Source organism: Lissotriton helveticus, chromosome 2_2, assembly GCF_964261635.1.
Source record: "Lissotriton helveticus chromosome 2_2, aLisHel1.1, whole genome shotgun sequence".
Lineage (NCBI taxonomy): Eukaryota > Metazoa > Chordata > Amphibia > Caudata > Salamandridae > Lissotriton > Lissotriton helveticus.
Genome location: NC_136060.1, coordinates 187,912,598 through 187,933,087, shown reverse-complemented (window position 1 = coordinate 187,933,087; position 20,490 = coordinate 187,912,598). Strand labels below are relative to the sequence as shown.

Here is a 20,490-nt window from a genome sequence, read left to right as displayed (position 1 = left end):
CTGTAAAACCCACCTGTCCGAAGTGATGGTGCACCAGTGGGGGAAGTGATGGTTATTCCTGCCACCCACTGGCGTTTGATGGGCCTGACACACCGGACTAGGAAGGTTTGGAGGTAGTGGCAGCAGGGGAGGTGGTGGACTGACCCGCCCGCTGGCCCCGTGACCCACCTCTGCCGGTTCCACATCCGTGGCTGCGTGGAGACTGTTGCTGTGCAGGCCTGTGGCTCTGAAACGAACGTGTTTGGGCGCCCCTTCCTTGGCCACGAAAGGAGCGAGAAGCAGAAGCGGAAGGAGTGCGTGTGGCGGAAATGCCTAAGGACTTGGCCATAGCTCGTGAGTCCTCAAAACGCTCCAACGCACAATCTGCCTTGTCGCCAAAAAGGCGAGTGCCATCAAGGGGCATGTCCATTAGAGTGTTCTGGACATACCCGGAAAAGCGTGGCGGCGTAGTGCCACTGTCGTGGAAATCGCCCTGCCCAGCGAGACGGCGGTGTCAAGACCACAACGAATTGTGAACTTGGCTGCATCTCTCCCCTAAGCAATAGCTTGGGAGAGCACCGTCCGGGCCTCCTCCGGACACTGAGGCAGCACCTGCACAACTGTGTCCCACAAAGAATGGGAATAACAGTCCAAAAGGCATGCGGTGTTCACAGACCGCAGCCCTGAACTGGCGGAAGTAAACAGTTTCATCCCAAACTGTTCCAGCTTCTTGGATTCCCTGTCCGGAAGTGCGGCAGGGAATCCGCTTGGGGGCGCAGAGGCTTGGACAACCAAGCTCTCAGGGGTTGGGTGTTCGGAGAGGAAAATAGGGTCGCCCTGGGCCGGGTGATGGCGTCGGGCCACATTCTTATCCACAGGAGCCCCTGTGTTGGGCATGGACCAGGTGCCCAAAAATACGTGCGAAAGTGCGTCATTAAAGGGCAGTAGCGGCTCCGTAGAGGAAGACCCTGGCTGGATCACTTCTGTCAGGAGGTTAGTCTTGACGGCCACTGTAGGGAGGTGGAGCGCCTCGGCTGCTCTAGCAAAACACCACAGTATATGTACCACCCTCCTCCATAGCCAAGGTAGAAGGAGACAGTGTGTCAGGTTTTGGAGTAAAAGTTCGATGTCACCTGCATCCTCTAAATCCTCTTCCCAGTCCGGGTCTAACTCGCGCTGGGCTGGGAGAGGGTCCCCCAGACCGCTCTCAGTCCTCCCCAACCTGCTGGGCAGGCGGAAAAGAGGGAGGCGGATGGAGAAAGGGAAAGAAATTCCCCATCGGCGTCAGTATCGGCGTCCATTGACACCGGTCCAATGCCGTCTCCACGTCAGGGTGGAAGCCGGAGAACGCAGTGCTGTAAACGTCAATGTTGGTGGAGGTCGTACGAGGCCACCCAACATCGGCTAGGATCTATGAGGGTGTTGTGGCGTCGAGACCGGAGTCGGCAACGACGTAGGGGACTGAGCCAGGGACGAAGAAGAGCGAGGACCCCCAGTCGGACCCGCGTGGCCCAAAGGCACTCCGGCAGGGCCCGATGGGCCAAAAAGGCGGGCCATGGCTGACAGAAGTCATGTAGCTGGGCCGGAGTCGCCGACGGACCCGGGAAGGGCGGGTAGACCGTCGGCAACTGCACAGGCTCCGCCGGAGCCGCTGGGGTGGCACCACCCGCACCCTCAGCCATGTCAAGCGACAGGCTAGGGGAAGGCGAAGAGCGACTATGCTTTTTCGACTTCTTGTGCTTCGCCTTACCGGACTCCGAGTGAGAAGACTTCGACGAACGATGGTGGTGGTGGTGGTGGGGGCTCCGCGACCGGTCCCTCGACCTCCGGGACCGGGACCTTGAATGGCGAGGAGCCACCTCCTGGGCCTCCACCAACTTTCGGGACCGCTCCCGCAAAGTTTTCGGAGCCATGGCCCAGCATTCGGGGCACAACTCTGAGTCGTGGTCACGCCCCAGGCAGTAGAGACACTCACGGTGCGGGTCCGTCACTGACATCGTGCGGAGACAAGCCGCGCAAGACTTAAAACTGGGCATCCCTATACACAAGGAGTCAAAAGCTAAAAAAACAGAGACAAAGGTCCCAAAAATAACTCGGTCAAAAAGTGACTGGGGGTACCACTCTGTCCGGATCTGAGCTTGCTGGAGCGGCGTAATCTTGGCGACTACGATGCCAACGACGTACGCGGAGCCGCACGACGACGCCTACCGACGCGCAGGGGTGCTGCTGACGAAAACTTTACGGATCCAGTCTGACGCCTGGGGGTAATTCTAAGGTATGGAATCTATCACTAACGTGGTTCTTTCAGATATGTGGGACTATGTAAATACAAGATGCCATTATGCACACAATTCTGAGATATTTTGGCTGTAATGTGAGTTCCTGTTTGAAATTGTTGAATTAACATTAGTATATTGTGTATTTGGTCTCTGGTTGGGGATGTGAACGCTAGATTTGTGTTGAGGGTGGCCACTAGAAATGCTTGAGTGATAGCTGGCTGTAGATGAGATTTTTGTTGACAGTAAACCCTAGTTGACATAGTAAATGCAGTTTTTTTTAATGTTTTGTTTGCAAAGTATGAATATGTTTGCTTTGATTAGCCAGTCATCTAGATAAGAGAAGACATGAATGTTTTCCCTGCGCAGATGTGCTGCCACAACTCCTAAGCACTTTGTGAATACTCTTGGTGCTGTAGAGATTCCAAAGGGAAGAACTTTGAACTAATAATGATTTCCCTGAAAATGAAATCTGAGGTATTTTCTGTGTGCAGTATAAATTGGTATATGAAAATAGGCATCCTTTAGATCTAAGGTTGCCATGAAGTTTCCTATTTGTAATAAAGGGATGATCTCTTGAAAAGTGACCATATGGAAATTCTGATATTACGTAATGGTTAAGTGGTTTGAGATCTAGAATTGGCCTGAGAGATCCATCCTTTTTGGGAATAAGGAAGTATAGTGAATACACTCCTGCACCCGTGAAATTGTGGTGAAACTGGTTCTATTGCTCCATTCTTCAACAGAGCTGTTATTTCTTGTTGCAGAAGGATTTGGTGTTGCATGGATAGTTTGTGTCTATGAGGTGGAATATTTGGAGGAGTTATGAGTTCCAAACAATAACCATGTTGGATAATGTCTAAGACCCATTGGTCTGTTGTAATTGACTTCCAGTTTCAGAGAAATTGTTGAAGACGACCCTCAACTGGTGTTTGGTGTTGTGGGGGAAAGGTAAATGAGTCATTGTTTACTGTTGGTATTTGAAGAACGTGTATTGTTCCCTGCGGGCTTGAAGACTAACTGCATCTAGTCTTCTTTTGTCCCGCACACTGTGCGGCCAGGAGGTACTGGATAATTCCATTATGCAAGAACCTAGGGTTTGCCAAATGCTCTGAGGCCTTTAGAATTCTTAAGACCGATCTCTCAAAAGTAACTGTTTTCGCTATGGCTAAATTCCTCGAAGCAGTATGGTATAAGAGAAGGTTTTTAATCCCCAGGTCACCACATCCCTGACCAGATCATGTACTAGTGATTGCACAACTCTTATGTATTGGACTTTTTTTAACCAGAGTCTAATATTTTTATAACATTGTCCTGGTTTTATTTTGAATATATTTTCAACTACTATATAGTATTCTTTTATTGAGTGATGTAGTCCTTATGCTGTTATCTATGGGGACATTGTCCTGTTTTTATTTGTATGCCATCCTATTACTGCTGTAACACTGATGTTTAAATTTGGTTAATTATAATTTTATGTGTATCTTTTATGGCAATTGCCGAAATAAAGATTATTGAATGAATGTATTGTTCCCTTTGCCTCTTCCTTTAAAATGGTTACCTCTGTAGAAGGTCTTAGTTGTTCAGTTTTGTCCCCGAGTTTTATATTGTGAACCAGAGGTATCTGTGGAAGGTGTTCTTGCCCCTTGTTTAAAATTGAGCCTATGAAATGAACCTCTATATGTGTTTGTTTGTAGAGCTCCCATTGATTTGGCTACCTCGGTGTACGTTTCCATTTTTTCCAAGGACTGTGTCTTCCTGGGGGCCGAAGAGATGTTCCTTGTAAAATGGGAGGTTCAATATAGTCTGTTTGTACCTCCGGTTTGAAACCGGACACCCTTAACCATACATGCTCTCTTATTAGGATACTCGTATTTATACTCCTGCAAGCAATTTCTGCTGCTTCTAATGCCATTTAATAGAGTTGTTGGTGATAAGGTTGCCTTCATTAACAATCTCTTGATCTCTTTTTCAGTGCCCCTCAGGGAGAATGTCCTCCATTTCGGCCCAGTGGGCCCTGTCATACCTTGCTAGTAATGCTTAGCTGTTAGCTGGGATGTCTTGATCCTCATTTTCTGTTGACTGAGGAGACATATTGCCAGCCTCTAACAATCGTGGGGAGTAGGTGGTGGTGGTGTTGATTGTGCTTCAGGTGAAGAAGGAATGGGAATGTGCAATGGACTAGTAGCAGCATCCTTTCTATTCTTCTTTAGGGGTTGAACAGGAATGTCCAAAGCTTTCTCAAAACTCAACTGCTTCTTAGGAGTTTGTTCTTTTGGTGGCTCTATCATACTTTTCTTTGTTCAAGGCTGAATTTGAAGTGTTTTTTGTTTCGGATCAAGCTTTTGGTGAAAGCGCTCAAGGATTAGGTCCGGGGGAGAATTTGGACCAAAAACAAAGCATTTCGGTGGAGGACGCTTTGTCTTTGATAAAGGAAGGTTTGATTCCAAAAGTATTTTTTTCGGTGCTGAGACCGTAAAGTGAGATGGTTTGGTCTCGGATGGAAGAGATGCAGAGGCCCCTGCTGTAGGCCTCACAGGTGTCCTCTCGATGTTTGGTCGGGAGACATAAGTTGCAAACGGGATGTTGGACAGTGTGAGGGTATTTGGAGTGGCACTTTGGACAGAAACTGAGCGGAGTGCGTTCCATTAGCAGGTCATTGTTGATCCCGTTCAAAATGGAGAAGTGTTGCCTGGCCCGTAGCCCAAAGAGACGAGTTGAAAATCCGCTACGAAATCTGGTATGAGATGTATCCTATACTAATCAAAAACAGTACCATCGAGATATATATCCCAGACCGAAGGAGACTCGAACCGGAGCACGGGATACTACAACCAAACCAGTTGACAGAATAAAACAATCTCATGATGGCTTTGATAGCCCTACACAGTATTCCCAAGAGGAAGAGTCACACAGCCTTGTGACTGGGAGAAAACTTCTTGTAACAAAAACAACTTATAATTATCCAAGCCCAACACTAGGTGGCGGACTTATGCAAAGCATGTGTATCTACAGCACTCATGCCTCGAACATATACTACACACAAACTAAGATACACACTGAAAACCAAAAGTCTATACCACTCTGTGGGCCACAGTTATGACCTCAAACAGTATTATAGTGCCTAGTGGCTAAACGCCATAAAAACAGTTAACAATAGAATTCAATGACCATGTTGCACAGGGTTACTCAAAGCAATAACAAAGTCCCAATACTTGTATTGAAGTGATATGGCTTCAGCAATTGTTAGGAAGTCAAATGTTCCTCGTCCAGCCACTGTCTCACCACCCAAAGAAACAGAGTTGCCCGCCCTTCCTTGGAGAGGACACAGCTTTAGTTGTGTCAGGGTTCCGATTAGTGATGCCTGATGTCTAGGCACGCATTCTGGAGTCCAACTAGTCCAGTAGCCATGGGCTAGCTGTAACAGGGTAGTGGCTGGTCAAGGTGCTGATAAAGGGTCACATGACATAAAACAGAGGTGGGGTCTTAACACCACAGTCCTCTGGCCAGAGTTGGGAATTTCTAATAGCACATCACCCAAGGGGACGGAGCTAGCTACTAGTGCAAGCCAGGCCAAAGTAGGAGATTACATATATCCAGGGGTGGGAACAAAGGGTTCAAATTGTAAATTCTTCAATAGGGAAACCTTCCCTAGCTACAGCTGGTAAGTGGAAACATGCACAGGCTCCAACAGCAGAGAAGAGGGGTCTAGGACTAAGCAGTCTTACCTTGATGTCCCAGCAAAGAGTAAATCTCAGCTCAACACAGAAAAAAACTGGTTCCTTTCTCAACCTGCCAAGCTTGTGCAAGGACTGGGGAGGAGGTGGGGGGCGGGGGGAGGTCCACATGGGAGCTGGAATGTAATAGACCAGCTCAATTTACATTACCTTAAACACAACAGAACCCCATACACTCTCAAAACACATACCTCAGACATGTTAGAGGCCAAAAGAACCCACATGGGGATGGAACAAATGTTTTCAGGTGTGTGCTGGTAGGCAACCCCCCTCAATGGGTACGGGTGACTACGTATTAAGGCTGCCTCAATGTCAGACTACCACGGTGTGGACAGTGAGGGCACTAGCCATTCTGTAAAAAAAAGTGTGTACTTTGCGAGCCACCTTCACACTGGATCTAACCTCTAGGGTCCCTATTGATGTTAACAGGGAGAGCCTCAGCGCACAAGAATAAATGTCATGCTCACCAAGATAAAAATACAAATAAACTACAGCAACTTTCTGGTGACTTGCCTGAAGATCAGCAGACGGCAGGAAAGCACACTCCAAAACCATTCAGAAGACCTTCCATCCCAGTATTTGTCTTCCATGGAAGCTAAAGGTTAGTCACCCATGAATTCCCTATACATAGTATATACACCTAAGTATTAACGCTGAGCTGAAGAGGAAAATAAATCATGGAACTTCACGTCATAAGCACTGACAATAACCACTGAAAATACTATGCTTTATCAATCTCTCAGGAAAGAGTGTGAGTGAGAGTGTGAGCGAGTGTGTGTTTGTTTATTGATAAGGTGGCTTAGAACTGACCTGTGGTATTTCCTTTGAACCCAGGGCTCTGGGACCATCTCTGTTCAAGAAGTTGCGGTATGCCTTAACATTGGAACGTCTCTTTTCAGAATCCTCAGGACTTGACTTTCAAAAGAAAAAAAAAATATGTTAATATGTACCAGGAATGCTATGGGCTTTACTGAAGAGTTTGGTAAACGGGGTACTCTATGAAAATGTGGAGGAGGTCTGTCTGCCATATTTAAAGTGGTAATAACTATACTGCACTAGTAATACAGTGGACAGAACATCTGCCGCATTTTTAAAGGAATACCCTGTCTTTCAAACTTCAAGTAAGGCCCTAAATCACTTGTTTATTTTCAATACGTACTGGAAGTGCCTATCTAGAAAATAGTTTTTTCAATTAAGTCAAGAATAAAATGATGTCCATCAACAATGATATTTCATAATAAACCTGTTTAAATATATAATGTTTAATAAACTAGCCATGTGATGACATTTAATACCTACTTCCTCAACAGGATTAAAGAAAGCTAAACCCAAACCACAGCACAACATAAAAACCTTTTCATACTGTTCCTCAAATCAACTTTTCAATCATTGTCAGAGTCTGGAGGAACCGTGCACCACCTCCTCTGGTCAATCTGTGCACACATACTTAGATGACACACACACGCATTGTTGTCCGTACATTTGAAGATATGAAAAATATAAATCAGGAAGAACATTGATGATGCTTACTCTGGATTCCAAAATTAATTACACATCAAGCTCCAGCTCACACTGTGCCTCTTCGTTTGTTTCAAATAGTTCTTAAACAAATATGCTTCTCACACTACAGCCATAGAAATGAATGGCCATTTGACAGGGTATAAATCAAAAGAAAAATATTAAAAATAAATTACAACTTTTACAAAAACCTCTGTCTCAAGCCTAAATGCATTCACTAACAAATGAGACAATGCGAACAATTAGATGACAAAGCAAGGCTACATGGCGCCTTAAAGCAAGTAAGGAAAAGGGACCTGCTCTTAGGTTGGGTAGTAATGACAGTCATAACTGAGGTGAACATAGATCCTCTGGCGAACGATGTAGAGATCACTTGTGAAAAGGTCTAGATTCCCAGACAGTGTGGAAGAAGGTGCCCTCGTCTATGATGCACAGCAGGGAAGTGTCTCTACCCATCCACCACAGCCTCCAACTTGGAGTAGTAGATCCTGTGGAGATTTTTAAATTGAACAACGCAAGAGCAGAGGAAAAAGTTGCGTCCCTGAAAGACTTCAGGATACCCTGCCAATCCATGTCCCTCAGTGGCCCCATGTTGTTTTAGCATGCCCTGCTTAGCTTACAGAGGGCATTGTCAAGGAGACCCATAATCAGTCTAGTACCCAGTGTATTAAAGTACTTCAAGTCATCAATGTCCTTGAGAAGAGGGGTGATGCCATGTCATAGTTGGAGATAATGATATAATTGTGACCTGTTGAGATTATACTCTGCCTGAAGAGCCCTAAATGAATGCAAAGTCAATAAGCACATAATGGCCTGGAGTTCAGATATGCCAATGGTAACACATCCCCCTAACCTTGTCCAAGCAGCACAAAGTGAGTTTCTGGCCAGAGGTAATTACGAACTTAGTGGCATATGCGATCTCCATAAAGGTACAGTACAAGGGAACAATCACCCATCATCCATCTCTCTCCGTGACAAAGGAGGGTTTGGTTTGTTGACAGTACAGTCAGTCTTTGATAACGAGGTTGGTAGAAAGCCCCACAGTAAATGACATCCATCGCCCATAGTCTGCCACCAGTTCTTGTGGCATTTTGTCATAGACACTCTGGGGACTATTTTCCTACACAAAATTACAAAGTAAGTAATTTACTTGTAAAACGAAGTATGGTGGGATTTGGCAGGAAAATTTTGTGGTGCATATAGCAGCTTAGGTAGAGAGACCATCTTAATGATGGCCACTCGTCACATTATGGATAAGGGAAGTAGGTTCCAATAAGCCGGATCTCTTTGTAGGGTCTCAAGAAGTGCTGAGATGTTGGCCTTCCAGCCACTCAAAAATTAAAGTGGCACATTTATGCGGAAAAAATTAAATCTGTCAGGATCCACAGTTAGCTGAGACACCATATGGTTAAAAGAAGCACTGCAGTGGGTATAGGATTTAACTTGTGGATTTAATATCAGATGTTTGACTAAAGAGGTCAAGGAGTCTAGAAAACTCTAGATGCTAGGTTTGGGGATGGCTCACACACTAGAAGATTAGCATAAAGGGAAACTCAGTCCTCAAGTCCAGCTCTCTAGAGAAATCCCTATATACTTTGAGATACTTTAATGCCATGGCCAGTAGTTTAATGCCCATGGCAAACGGAAGAAAAGAAGAATACCCTTGCACGTCTCACTATTGACTGGGACATGGTCTAACAGGACACTATTTTGTCTCTGGCAACCATATTTGAGTAAAGCAGTCGGTGTAGCTTAGAAAATTGGGGCAGAATCCTGCAAGCTACAAGTACGGAGAACGGGTATTCCCATTGCACAGAATCAAACACCTTCTTGAAATACACTTAGATAAGGGTGAACAGGCTAGTCAGACGAATCCGGACCGCCATACAGTTGAGGACCACCGGACATTATGCCGGGTGGATGGGCCGTCAATGAAGCCACACTAATCTGCATGGACTAAGGATACGATATGTAGTAGGAGTAGGCTGGAAAGCATTTTTGCCAGTACACCTACTGGGTGGTTTGTGTGGTTTACGGTGGACTTTAGTAAGTTTGGAGTTAGTATTCTGTCTTCCGAGGCTCTATGGAACATTCTTGCAATGGATGGTGCCAAATTGGAAGAGAAGAGCTTGAAGAGTTCAATCAGGTGCTCTTCGGTCAGGGAATCTTCATGAAGTAGAGTTGAGACATTTCTTTAGTCACTTACTCTGTAGTGATTTCAGAGTCTAATTTCTTTGCATTTAAGGGATTCAGCCTTACCATTGACGCCTTTGCCTGGGGCTGCCCCACATCGTAAAACTGCTGTTGAGTATCGCTGTTATAAGAAAAGTCATTTACATGCAGTAAATCTTTCTGGTGGATACTCTACCTTCAGATTTCTCAACTGGAGAAGAATCCCAGGCACCAAACTAGATCTGGAAACTTCAAAGCTGATATGTAGCTGGCAGAGGCAGCTGGCTTTGTTTGAACGCCAAAAGTAATCTCACTAGAGCCATTTAGCACCCACCCCGGCGCAACAATATCAGTTTGCATCCATTTTTTACCTTTCCTTCGAGGTGAGCGATGAACTGATATCAACAGAGGTAGTGCAGTACCAAAACCAAGTTGGGGGAAGAGGGAGGTAGATCCACTGGAAAGATCATTAGCACAGGTAAGTGACTTTTTCTTCTGATGGATATTTCCACCTGTAGACTCCTTGCCTGCAGAATAAATTATACAGCAATACCCTCACTCGTGGAGGGTTAATGGATAATTATACGAGGGAAGAAAGATGGACCATTGCAAAGTGACCATCGCTGAACACTTCAGAATCCAGGCAGTAATGCTTGGCGAAGGTGTGCAGAGACACCGACGTAGACGCTTACAGATCTCTGCAATATGAACTCTTCTTGCAAAGGAAAAAGTAGTGGATTTAGCCCTGGTGGCACGGGCTCGGATCCCTTTTAGATGTTCCTTTTTAGCTAAGGCATAACAAGTCTTGATGCAGAGGAGGATCTACCTGGATAGGGTTTTTTCCCTGCATGGCTTTGTCTTTTTTGGCACCACAGTATTCACAAAAAGCTGGTAATCCAGTCGTATGTCTCTGGTGTGGTCTAAGTAGTAATCGACTACCCATCTAGAACCAAACCTGTGCAACAACTTCTCCTCTTTCACGGAATGGGTGAGGGATAAAAGGCTGGAATAGTGATCGACTGACCTAGATGGAAAGGAGTAAAATCTTTTAGCAGGAAAGCAGCCCTTCTTTCTAACACCAATTAAACTGGGTAAAAAGAGGTGAAAGATGGTCGGGAAGTAAGAGCCTGCAACTCGCTCAAAGGTCTAGCCGATGTACCAGCCACCAAAAACATTGTTTTCAAATTTACCATGCGTAAGGGACAACTGGGCTGGAACAGAGTCCCCTTGAAAAGTAAGAACACAATTAAGGTGCCATAACAATGGGGGTTGGAGCTACCCTTTCAAAAACGCATCAGAACGGGAGAGTTGAACAAGGATGGAAGACAGCTTAATTGCCAGTCGCACAACCTCCCTGGGCAAGGAAAACTGAAAATTGCATGACTGGGAAAAAATGTAGTCTGCAAGGAGTCTATATTGTTGCCTGCGTACTATACAACGAAGTTGCCCCATCTTCCAAAGTCAGCTGATTTGGTGATAGTATGAAACCCTGACAGAATTATGTTGGCAGCCTCCAGAAGTAGCTGTGAAGAATCCAGATGGCCCCACTCAATCTCAGTGCATGAAGGTGGAAGCCAGTACCATCCCCTACAACTGGAGAAGGAGGTCTGGTCTGAATGGCAAATTGAGCTATATGGAGAACACCAAAAGTCTGACTACCACAGCCTCCTTGGACAATCTGGGGCTAGGAGAATGACTTGGGCCCGGTCTTGAGGGATCAAGGATAAAGAGGAGGGGGGGGGGGAGAGTTGGCAGCATATTGCTGCCATTATTTCTGCCTCATAAGAAACAAGAAACAGGTCCTTCAAGGCTCCCCACAATAGACACCAGGGGCAAAGAACTGCTGCCATTGAGCACTGTCCAAGAAATTGAACTAGTACAACTGAGGAGTGCCCCACTGGGTAAATATGTCCTTGGCTATCTCTGGAAGAAATTGCCACTTATGATCGGCAAGATAATTCATGCTATGGGCTTTGAAATTCAGAGACCCAGCTAGTGACGTATCCAAGACTGCAGTTTCAGCGGCTACTGTCCCTTGTTTGTCGACATACCATATCGATATCATGTTTTCCATCAAGATCTGTAGGTACCAACCTTGGATGGAAGGGAAGAAGGCCTTGAGCATCAGCCAAATTGCTCCTGCAAATCCATCAGGATGATATGATGAGCCTGTTCTTTCAGAGTCCTCCGTTCTACAGATGAACTCCCAACCCTAAGGTGGAGGCATCCATCACTGCTGCAGTCACTGTTGGAGAGGGAGTGAGGGCCATCTGACAGCTCAGGTTTGCCTCCTAGTCACAGCGCTGGGGAGATTACAATGGAGTCAGACAGGTTTACCAAGACTGTGGTGACTGCTTGCAGAGGCACCACAACAGGGCCTCCATGAGCCAACATCTATGCATGACTAGTAGAATGCAGAAAGCAAGCAGGCCTAAAAGTCTTAGGACTCATGATTGGAACTCACACACCTGTCTAAAAGAACAGAAAAATCTCCTTCATATAGGCAATCCATCAGAAGCAGAGGGAAGGTGCGGAGAAGGGTGGTGTGTCCTGCACTGACCCTATGAACTGGAGTTGTTGGAAGGGTTTAAGGTGAGAATTGGAATTATTGTCTCAAAAGTCCAATTTGAACTTTAGAGACTGCAGATGGTACAACACCACACGCTGAGATCAGCCAGACGTCCAGATGTGGGAGAAATGTAGAAACACGACCGTCTGAGATGGGCTGCAACAACCACCATCACCTTGGAGTCTCAAGATACCAAAGTTAATCCAAAAGGGAGCACTGCAAATTGGTACTAAAGTAGAACCCACTGCAAAGCACAAATACTTTCAGTGGGACCACAGGATTAGGTTGTGGATTTAGGCATCTTGGAGGTCCAGTGACACCAAACTATTCTCCAGCTTCCATTACCAATAGCACTTGTGCTAGTGTCAGCACCTCAAACTTTTCCTTTTAAAGGGAGAAATGCAACTCTGTGAGGTCTAGGATCAGATGCAGACTGCCGTCCTTCTTGGTAACATCCTTCTTGGTAACATTGTTGTTTCTTATTATGTTCCAGCAACAACTCCACATATATAAGAAGTTACACGATATGACCACAAGATACAGAATCAACATTTAAGAATGGGTAGTATTCCTTCCGGTGGATTGGTAGGTTCTAATCCCAACTACCACTTCTAACCAACAGTTAAGCTCACTTCTAACCATTTCCAAAAGGTTAGGCAAATCGTATTTCTAGAATCACACATGTTGCAAAAGAAAAGAAATACTGCAATGCGGAACAATATTCTCTTGTACTGTGCAACAGAGAAACAATGCCATACGTAGCGGCACAGTCATGTACTTTGCAATAGAAGGTATATTGCAATGCTCATCACTACCAGCATGCCCTGTACCAGGAAGAAACAAAGCAATGCGTCACGCTACAATCATGTACTGTGCAATGAAGAAATAATGCACTGTAGTTCGTCTGGCACAAATAAGGTCAGGAGTCATACGACAGTTCGATAGTTTGTTAGCATCAATAATGCAAAGTGTAATACGACAGTTTAGGTGCTCCGTTAAGTGTCCCCAATATGGATCAATAATGACACAAAAGTACTGCTTTCCACTCCGGCCCCAGTACTGCCCCTCCTTGGGCCAGAACGGGCAGAGATCCGAGCCGAAGCAACAGGCTCGCGCAGCTGACTGAAGCGAGAGGCCGAGAGTGTCCATCCGGGTCTGCACCCCAACCCAGGTGGTGATCCACGTTATCTGGGGGGGTGCGACCCCACTCTCCTCTCCTCCATCAGCGACTTGGGCCTTGATCCAAAACTCCATTGATGGGTGTGGCGAGCTCGGGCAGGCTGCTCAGCTCCTCTGGGGCTGCCGGTCCGGGCCGCTGCTATTTTACTATCAGGTTCCAATGACTTGGCCCTCCTTCCAGCGATCTCAGTGAACACTGAGACCCGCCCTCAGCACTGTGGAGACTTTACTTCGAATTCGGTGCACACACTACCCGGCCCTCCTCACCAGCACCTCAGGTTGCACCTCGACACGTACTCTGCGCGTCCAAAACTCGCCTCATCTCTGGTGCTCACGATGACCCGGCACTCTTCACCAACGCCTTGGCTGCATCACGACATGCACACTGTGCGAATTAATCTCACTTCTTCACTCGGTGCACACGACAACCAGGCGCTCCTCACCAACGCCCTGGCCTGCACCATGACACGTATTCTGCACGTCTGAGTCTCACTTTACTCCTGCGTGTCCACGATCACAAGGCACAACTTCTGAGGGTCTCAAGCTGCAAAAGCACGCACACGCCACGTTGCTTGGGACTTCTCCGGAAACTTTTATGTTCCTGTATTTCCAAACAGGGAGCCAGCTCACCTCGGGCTCTTGGGGTTACTTCAAGCAGGGGGACCCACCGCCTTCAAGCACAGTCCCAACAGCCTCTCCCTTGGTTAGAACAGCCAACTGCAGACCAGCCCCAGATCACGAAGCAAGGATTGGTCTTTCCACAGTAGTCTCTTCAGTTGCTCTTTCTTTATCAGAGGTTCCTCTTCACCACAGAATGGGTCCAAGCCTTTTCAATCTCAATTCATTTCTGTTTCATTCCAACGTCCAGGGGTTTCAGCTCTCATAGTTATACTCCATAAAGTCTTTTAAGTTAGTTTGTGCTCAGGGGTCCCTGACACCTCCCTAAATCAGTTCTGGTTGTCTTCCCTCCCAGTGTCACCCCTTTGATACTGGGGGTATGGATCCTTATCACTCAGCAGGAGATGGGTCAATTGGTTTATAACACCAGCCCAGGCCTTTTCACCTCCCGGGCTTCTCCTCCCCCTCTCCAGATGCAGGGCAGCCTGGTGCCATCTCAACCCCTCCCTGGGTCAAGACCTCTCCCAGCTCCTCTCACCTTTCAGATCCAGACAGGCAATACACAATTCAGCAGAGACTCACAGAAATGCTTAAAGCGCAAAACTCAGCCACTTTCTAAAAGAGTGGTTTCTGAACACACAATTACAAAACCACCTTCACAGAAAGATGTGTTATGACACTGAGTTCATACATACTAAACTTCACCTCTCCATTATAAACGTACAGGAAACTAGGCTAACGAACAACACCCAGCCTACCCCATTCTGTCCTATGGGCAGGGTGGCCTTTCAGCAGTGAAAAACGAAATTAGTGTTTTTTACTGTCAAGACCTAACACACACCTTAGTATATGTCCTGCCTTTTATCTACACCGCACCCTGCCCAGGGATTACCCGGGACCTACCACAGGGGTGCCCAACGTGTATGTAAAAGGGAACGTAAGGCCTGACAAGTGGTTGCACTTGTCAGGACAACATGCTAACTAAGCAAACTGCGAGCAGGCCCTACACTGCAGGCTTGAGTTCCCTTCTCCGCGCGCCTTTGCATTACTAGCCCTGGCACACACAGTGCACATCACTAGGGACTTTTCTAGTAAGGCAAACCCAGCCAACCAATTACCATTACATTTTACATAGGGAATACTTGTACTTTGACAATGATCAGCAGTGGCAAAGTACCCAAAGCATCTAGATTGCAAAGGAGGCAGAGGCAAAAAGTCAGGGGTAATCACGCCAAGATATGCAAGGTCTAACAGTACATATCTAGACTCGATCAGTGAGTTCGATACTTGCAAGATGCGGAACAACAGGTGAAGTCACGGAGGAAAACCTGTGTGCCCTAAGAGTGCTATCCGAGCCAGACCTGCACTGAAGCAGCAAGAGAGATCCATCACCCAAGGGAAAGGATAACGAAAGCAATATGAAAAAAGTCAAAGACAACATACATAACAAGGTTAATCACCCAAATCAAAGGTACCCCTAGTTATCAACCTCAGAATGAAGAAAAGCTGAGTCGCCAAGATATGAACCTGTGACCATAAGGTTAAACACAGGCCCCAACAATGGAAGTTTAGTCCACTAAGTCCCCATACCCGAAAATAGCAACTAAGGGCATAGAAGCAGTCATATCACTAGAGAGATAATAAAAAGACCAATAGGATATTCAAGAGAAAACATAACAAGTAGAAATAAGGTAGCAATAAGGTAAAGCTGAATAATCAGCCAGACAATGCGGACATAATAGTAGGAAAACCATAAAGGCCATTATACCACGTAGAAAAGCAACAGCCATCCAAAACGTCAGCGTTAACGCAAATTGCCTGAGACAGAATCAGCAAGCAATGGAGTATAAAGTTGAATAAGATATAAAGTATGAAAAAGAAACCGTGAAGCTTAACGAAACCCAAGGTTAGTATGTAATCTTAAAATATGAACAGAGACCCATCTACAGATGATGCAGAAAAAATACCTCATATTGAAACCGGGGAAGTTGGAAGGATTCCATGATGAAAGAATCAGAGCGATCTATAAAATAAACATCAATATGTGTATGACATTTACCGTAAAGCAATAATTATCGACAGGAATTTTATAGCGGTGTAGAAAGAACACAACCAGAAAAATACATAATACTGATTGTGTAGAAGTGACCGCACCGGAATGATATACACCGAATGTACTGTCATTTAGAAACTATATTTCGCCGATTTTAGGTCTTGCTAGAGTAGATTAAAAATAAAGTCTCTGCCGGGAATCCGCCAACGGGGCAGTCATTTGTCCTAATGTAAGCTGTATGTGCAAGATGCCCCCAACAAATACAATGGCAAAAACGTACTACTGTCACAAGGTTTGATAACTAAAAAAACAACCTTCACAATGCATTCATTCCCCCGAGCAACAAGGCTCTCGTTCGATTAATGTAATGTAAAAAAAACAAAAAACACACACTCTAGTGATGCGCGCAGCAGCACGTAAAAGTGATCGAGCTGAAACGGTGGCAGCACTTTGAAAACCCAGATACTAAATGTCGAGAGGTCTGCTTCATGAATTGCCTATTTGCTTAACTTATCCCCTCGAACATATGAGCCATAGTGATGATTTGCTTAATCCTCATCATAACAGAAACAGGGCACTGGCGGGAATCGTATTACATTCATTTTATTTAACAAGGAATGTATGTATGTATGAATCCCTTAATTAAAAAAAAAAAACAGTGTCTACATAAACTAGTCATAAAAAGGTTAGATCTCAAATGTGGTTGCTTCCTTCAAAAATATAGTGTAGACGTTTTTTTTACCATTACATTGTTGTAGACAACATTTTTTTTATGTTTTAAAAGACAACTGTTCTCCTAAACTTCTGCTCCAATCTGTTAATGTGTCTTACCTTTTATTGACAACATGTAGTTTCACAGCACCTGCAATCTGCTTTCTTCCTACAGATGTGCCACGAATGTGCCCCCTCTCCTTTCCTACATTCACCTGACATTCTCCTCCTTCACCCAGACTTTCTTCTCTCTCTCGGTTTCCTGTTACTCAATTTTGGCCAATTCCACATCACATTCAGATGGATAGAATGGGCCAAGCTCGTAAATGGCCCTCACATCCATTTTATTTCAACCATGTCATGATTACTAGACAGGTTGACCCCCTTTTTGTATTATACGCGTGCCGCCCCCTTTCGTATCACTTACTGCTTAGCAAGCAAGTGTTATTATTACTCTATACCAGAGGTCTTCAAACTGCGGGGCGCGAGGGTTCCCGGGGGGAGGGGGGGGGGAGGGCAAATGCCTCTGCAATTGCATGTAAATGAAGATAGCCTGGAAGTGCGACGATGTTTATTTGCTGCATTTCCAGGCTGTCTTCATTTACTTCGAGCCCTTGTGAGAACTGTGATCAGAATGCCGTGGGCGCGGAGGTCAGGAAGTGTGCTGGCAGGGTTAAAAAGGTTGCTAAAAAATGCAATCATTTGCAATGCAATAGGTCTCGAATTTGTGAGAGTTAGAGCTATTGCATTGTAAATGTTTCTTGATTTGCTGAAAACAAAAGACATTTATGTATTTTTATTTGTGCCCAATTTCAATTCAGCAAGAGTACCAAAATAAGTGCTTTAAAACCCATTGAATATCCCTGAGTTAAGAGCTGCCTGTATTTATTGTGATGCATAAACATACAGAAATTTCCATAGTTCCGAATCTTGTGAAAGCTGTATTTTTCTGCTTGAATCATGATTATAAGAAATGTGGTAATTACGGAACAACACAGTGTTGGTAAATTCAATTGTTATTTCCTATGAGGTTTAAATGCACACCACACAAGGAGGGACTTGCAGGGCACTGGATGGATTGGTAGGTATTGCCCTCTTCACCTCGGGAGACTTGGGAGTGGTAAATGCTTCACAGCACTGAATTCACTACCGAGCAGTTAGTTTAGGGAAGCACTGAGTATACCAGCCCACTCTGGCACATGGACAATAGGCTTCAGCAGGTTCAGCACTGGGAAAGAGATATTAGTTATAGAGGTCAAGCTCATCAAAAGGCACTACGGAAAAGATTAGAGGTAACAGGGAAAAGAGCAACGGAGAGTAAGAGGAGAATGGTGGAATGGAAGGAAGGCAGGCTTGGTCCAGGGGCAGATAGGCTGGTTCGGTGCAAAGAAATATTGGAGTCACGACAAAGGACAAAAGGGTTCATCACTAACAGAATTTGTCAAGATGAAGTTAAAGAAGAAATTGTTAAAGGGGGTGGGAATTTTTTAACGGCAAAGGGAATAGTTAATGTTTGTTTGAGTGCTGTACGGACATATTAATCTGCGCTGCAATAAGCAGATGGTTGTGTTTTTTGTACCTGAGCTCAAACGGCCTTGTGAAATCAGCAACAAGGTGTCCCTGGTGATCCCTTCCCAAAGTAGGTTTGGGAGACTAAATGGCTGCTGAATCCATGCTCAACATATTTAAAAAACAGGCAGAAGACCACAAAAAAAGTGAATTGTGCAGCAAAATAAACTGCAACATATATAGAACTAGTTTTACTTAAAAACATAAGTGTGCAACAAGAACGCATTTGTCTTCCTGTACTGCACAATAAAGCAGAATTATCGAAATACATAAATATGCCCCCAGTATAGAATGTTTGTAAGTACTAGTTTACAGCACTGAAAAGTTGGATATGCAGTACTATACAACAGATGATGGATTGCGTAGCAAAGGCAGTATTATAAGTGCCCTCCCCCCCCCCTTTTTTTCTTTAAAAAAGGTCATTCATTACTGCTGCCAGGTGTGTAAGTGGCCAATGCTGGTTATCAATAATTAAGCAGATGCAGCAGGTCTGGGGCCCATGGGTTTGAGAGGCCCACTGCATCACATTTTTCACTGCCTACCTTTAAAAAAGGGGCTTGTGAGCTTATTTTCCTTTTTAGCATTAGGACGGAGGGCACCTTTGCAGAAAAAAGGGAGACAATGTGTGGGAGCTTTATTTGTTTCTGAGAGGGACAGTGAACCTTATTCAAAATCAGAGTGATGGTCAGGCATGGTGGGGAAGAGGTGAAAGATGTGGAGGAGATAGCCTGCTACTCAGGACTGCTGTTTTCAATAATACAGCAGGTGTAGTTGCATTGGGGTCCAAGAGTGTGAGCAGTATTTTTGGGACCATACATGTTTTTGTTTGATGCATTTGCTGTTTTGTAAGTATCAAACTTACGAGTGGTTTATAAGCTGTAGAAAAAGTAGTACGGAAATCATCTCATAAGCCCCGTCCCTTGCATACAGCCATGTCCCTCCTGCTCCACCAATCGTTGTTTTAACATTTTGCAGGGTGGCCCAACCACAAAACATTTTCCTTATGGTGGTTCAGAGCAAAAAAGTTTGAAGACCTCTGCTCTATACACTGCTATCCTTGCGACAAACTCCTCCTGCACTTGCTGCAGGCATTAGTTTTTTCCTTGTTGAATGTGTATTTAATATAGCCTTATAGCCTGCCGTAGCGGGCTATACCGGCTATTAAAGGCCCGCTGAATCGTTAAAGGCCCGAGCCGAAGCCGAGGGACTTTAACGAGACAGAGGGACTTTAATAGCCGGTATAGCCCTGCTACGAAGGGCTATAAGGCTATTAGAACATTCTGCCACTAGAGGGCAGAATGTTCTAACAAATTAAACAAAGGGTTCTCGAACCTCGAGGGGATATAAATCCCCTCGAGCTTCGAGAAGCCTTTGTAGAACATTGGAATGTTGCTCTGCGGGCCTTTACCGGCCCGTAGAAGCAGGGAGCACTCCATTGTCTGCAATGGAGCTCCCAACATTCCAATGTTCTAATATATTGTGGTTATTAAGCAAACGAAGCCTTTTAAAATTTCCTGATTGATTTTTCATCATTTTACCAATACATAAAACATTTTTAGTAACCCGATTATCTAGTTTTTCTTTTAGTTTTTTTGCTCTCCTATTGTTACCATAGCTTTTAATTTCTGATTTCCTACTGAAAAACACAACAACCAGAGTTTAGAACTTAGAGACAGATCACCTATGCGGAAAAGAATAGCACATTTGGCAAAGCCTTCCTCCTTCAATGCATATAGACACGGCGGCCCGTTTTAAATCTGTCATTGCACTAGATTACCAAGTCACTCTTATCAAGGAAGACTGAGATTCTACAGGCACCAACTCTACCTCCTGAATGTTCCTGCGGATCCTTTGGGAATCCTTCAATAAGCCACAAGCCAGCAATACATGCGCAGAGATAATCAAAATTATTCTTGCTAAAGAGAAAAGATGTTGATGGTTCAGCATCTTCATCCAAACATTTGCAAATAGAATGTACACAGGATGAAGTAGAGGTATGATTTATCATGATAACATATAACAATTATTTCCATCATATAAAATTAGCAGAACAAACTTCATCTGAGATTATATTCATTAGGCAAGTAGCATTCAACAACGTTTGATGCT

General features: G+C 44.9%; 1 protein-coding gene across 1 annotated transcript in view; it reads right to left on the bottom strand.

The window, feature by feature from the left end:
• RFC1 (replication factor C subunit 1) overlaps positions 1 to 20,490 on the bottom strand; it is a 711,111-nt gene that overhangs the window by 315,811 nt on the left and 374,810 nt on the right. Inside the window, exon 10 of the mRNA XM_078678327.1 lies at positions 6,803 to 6,907. Coding sequence (XP_078534453.1) covers positions 6,803 to 6,907 — 105 coding nt within the window. The remainder of the gene's footprint in view (positions 1 to 6,802; positions 6,908 to 20,490) is intronic.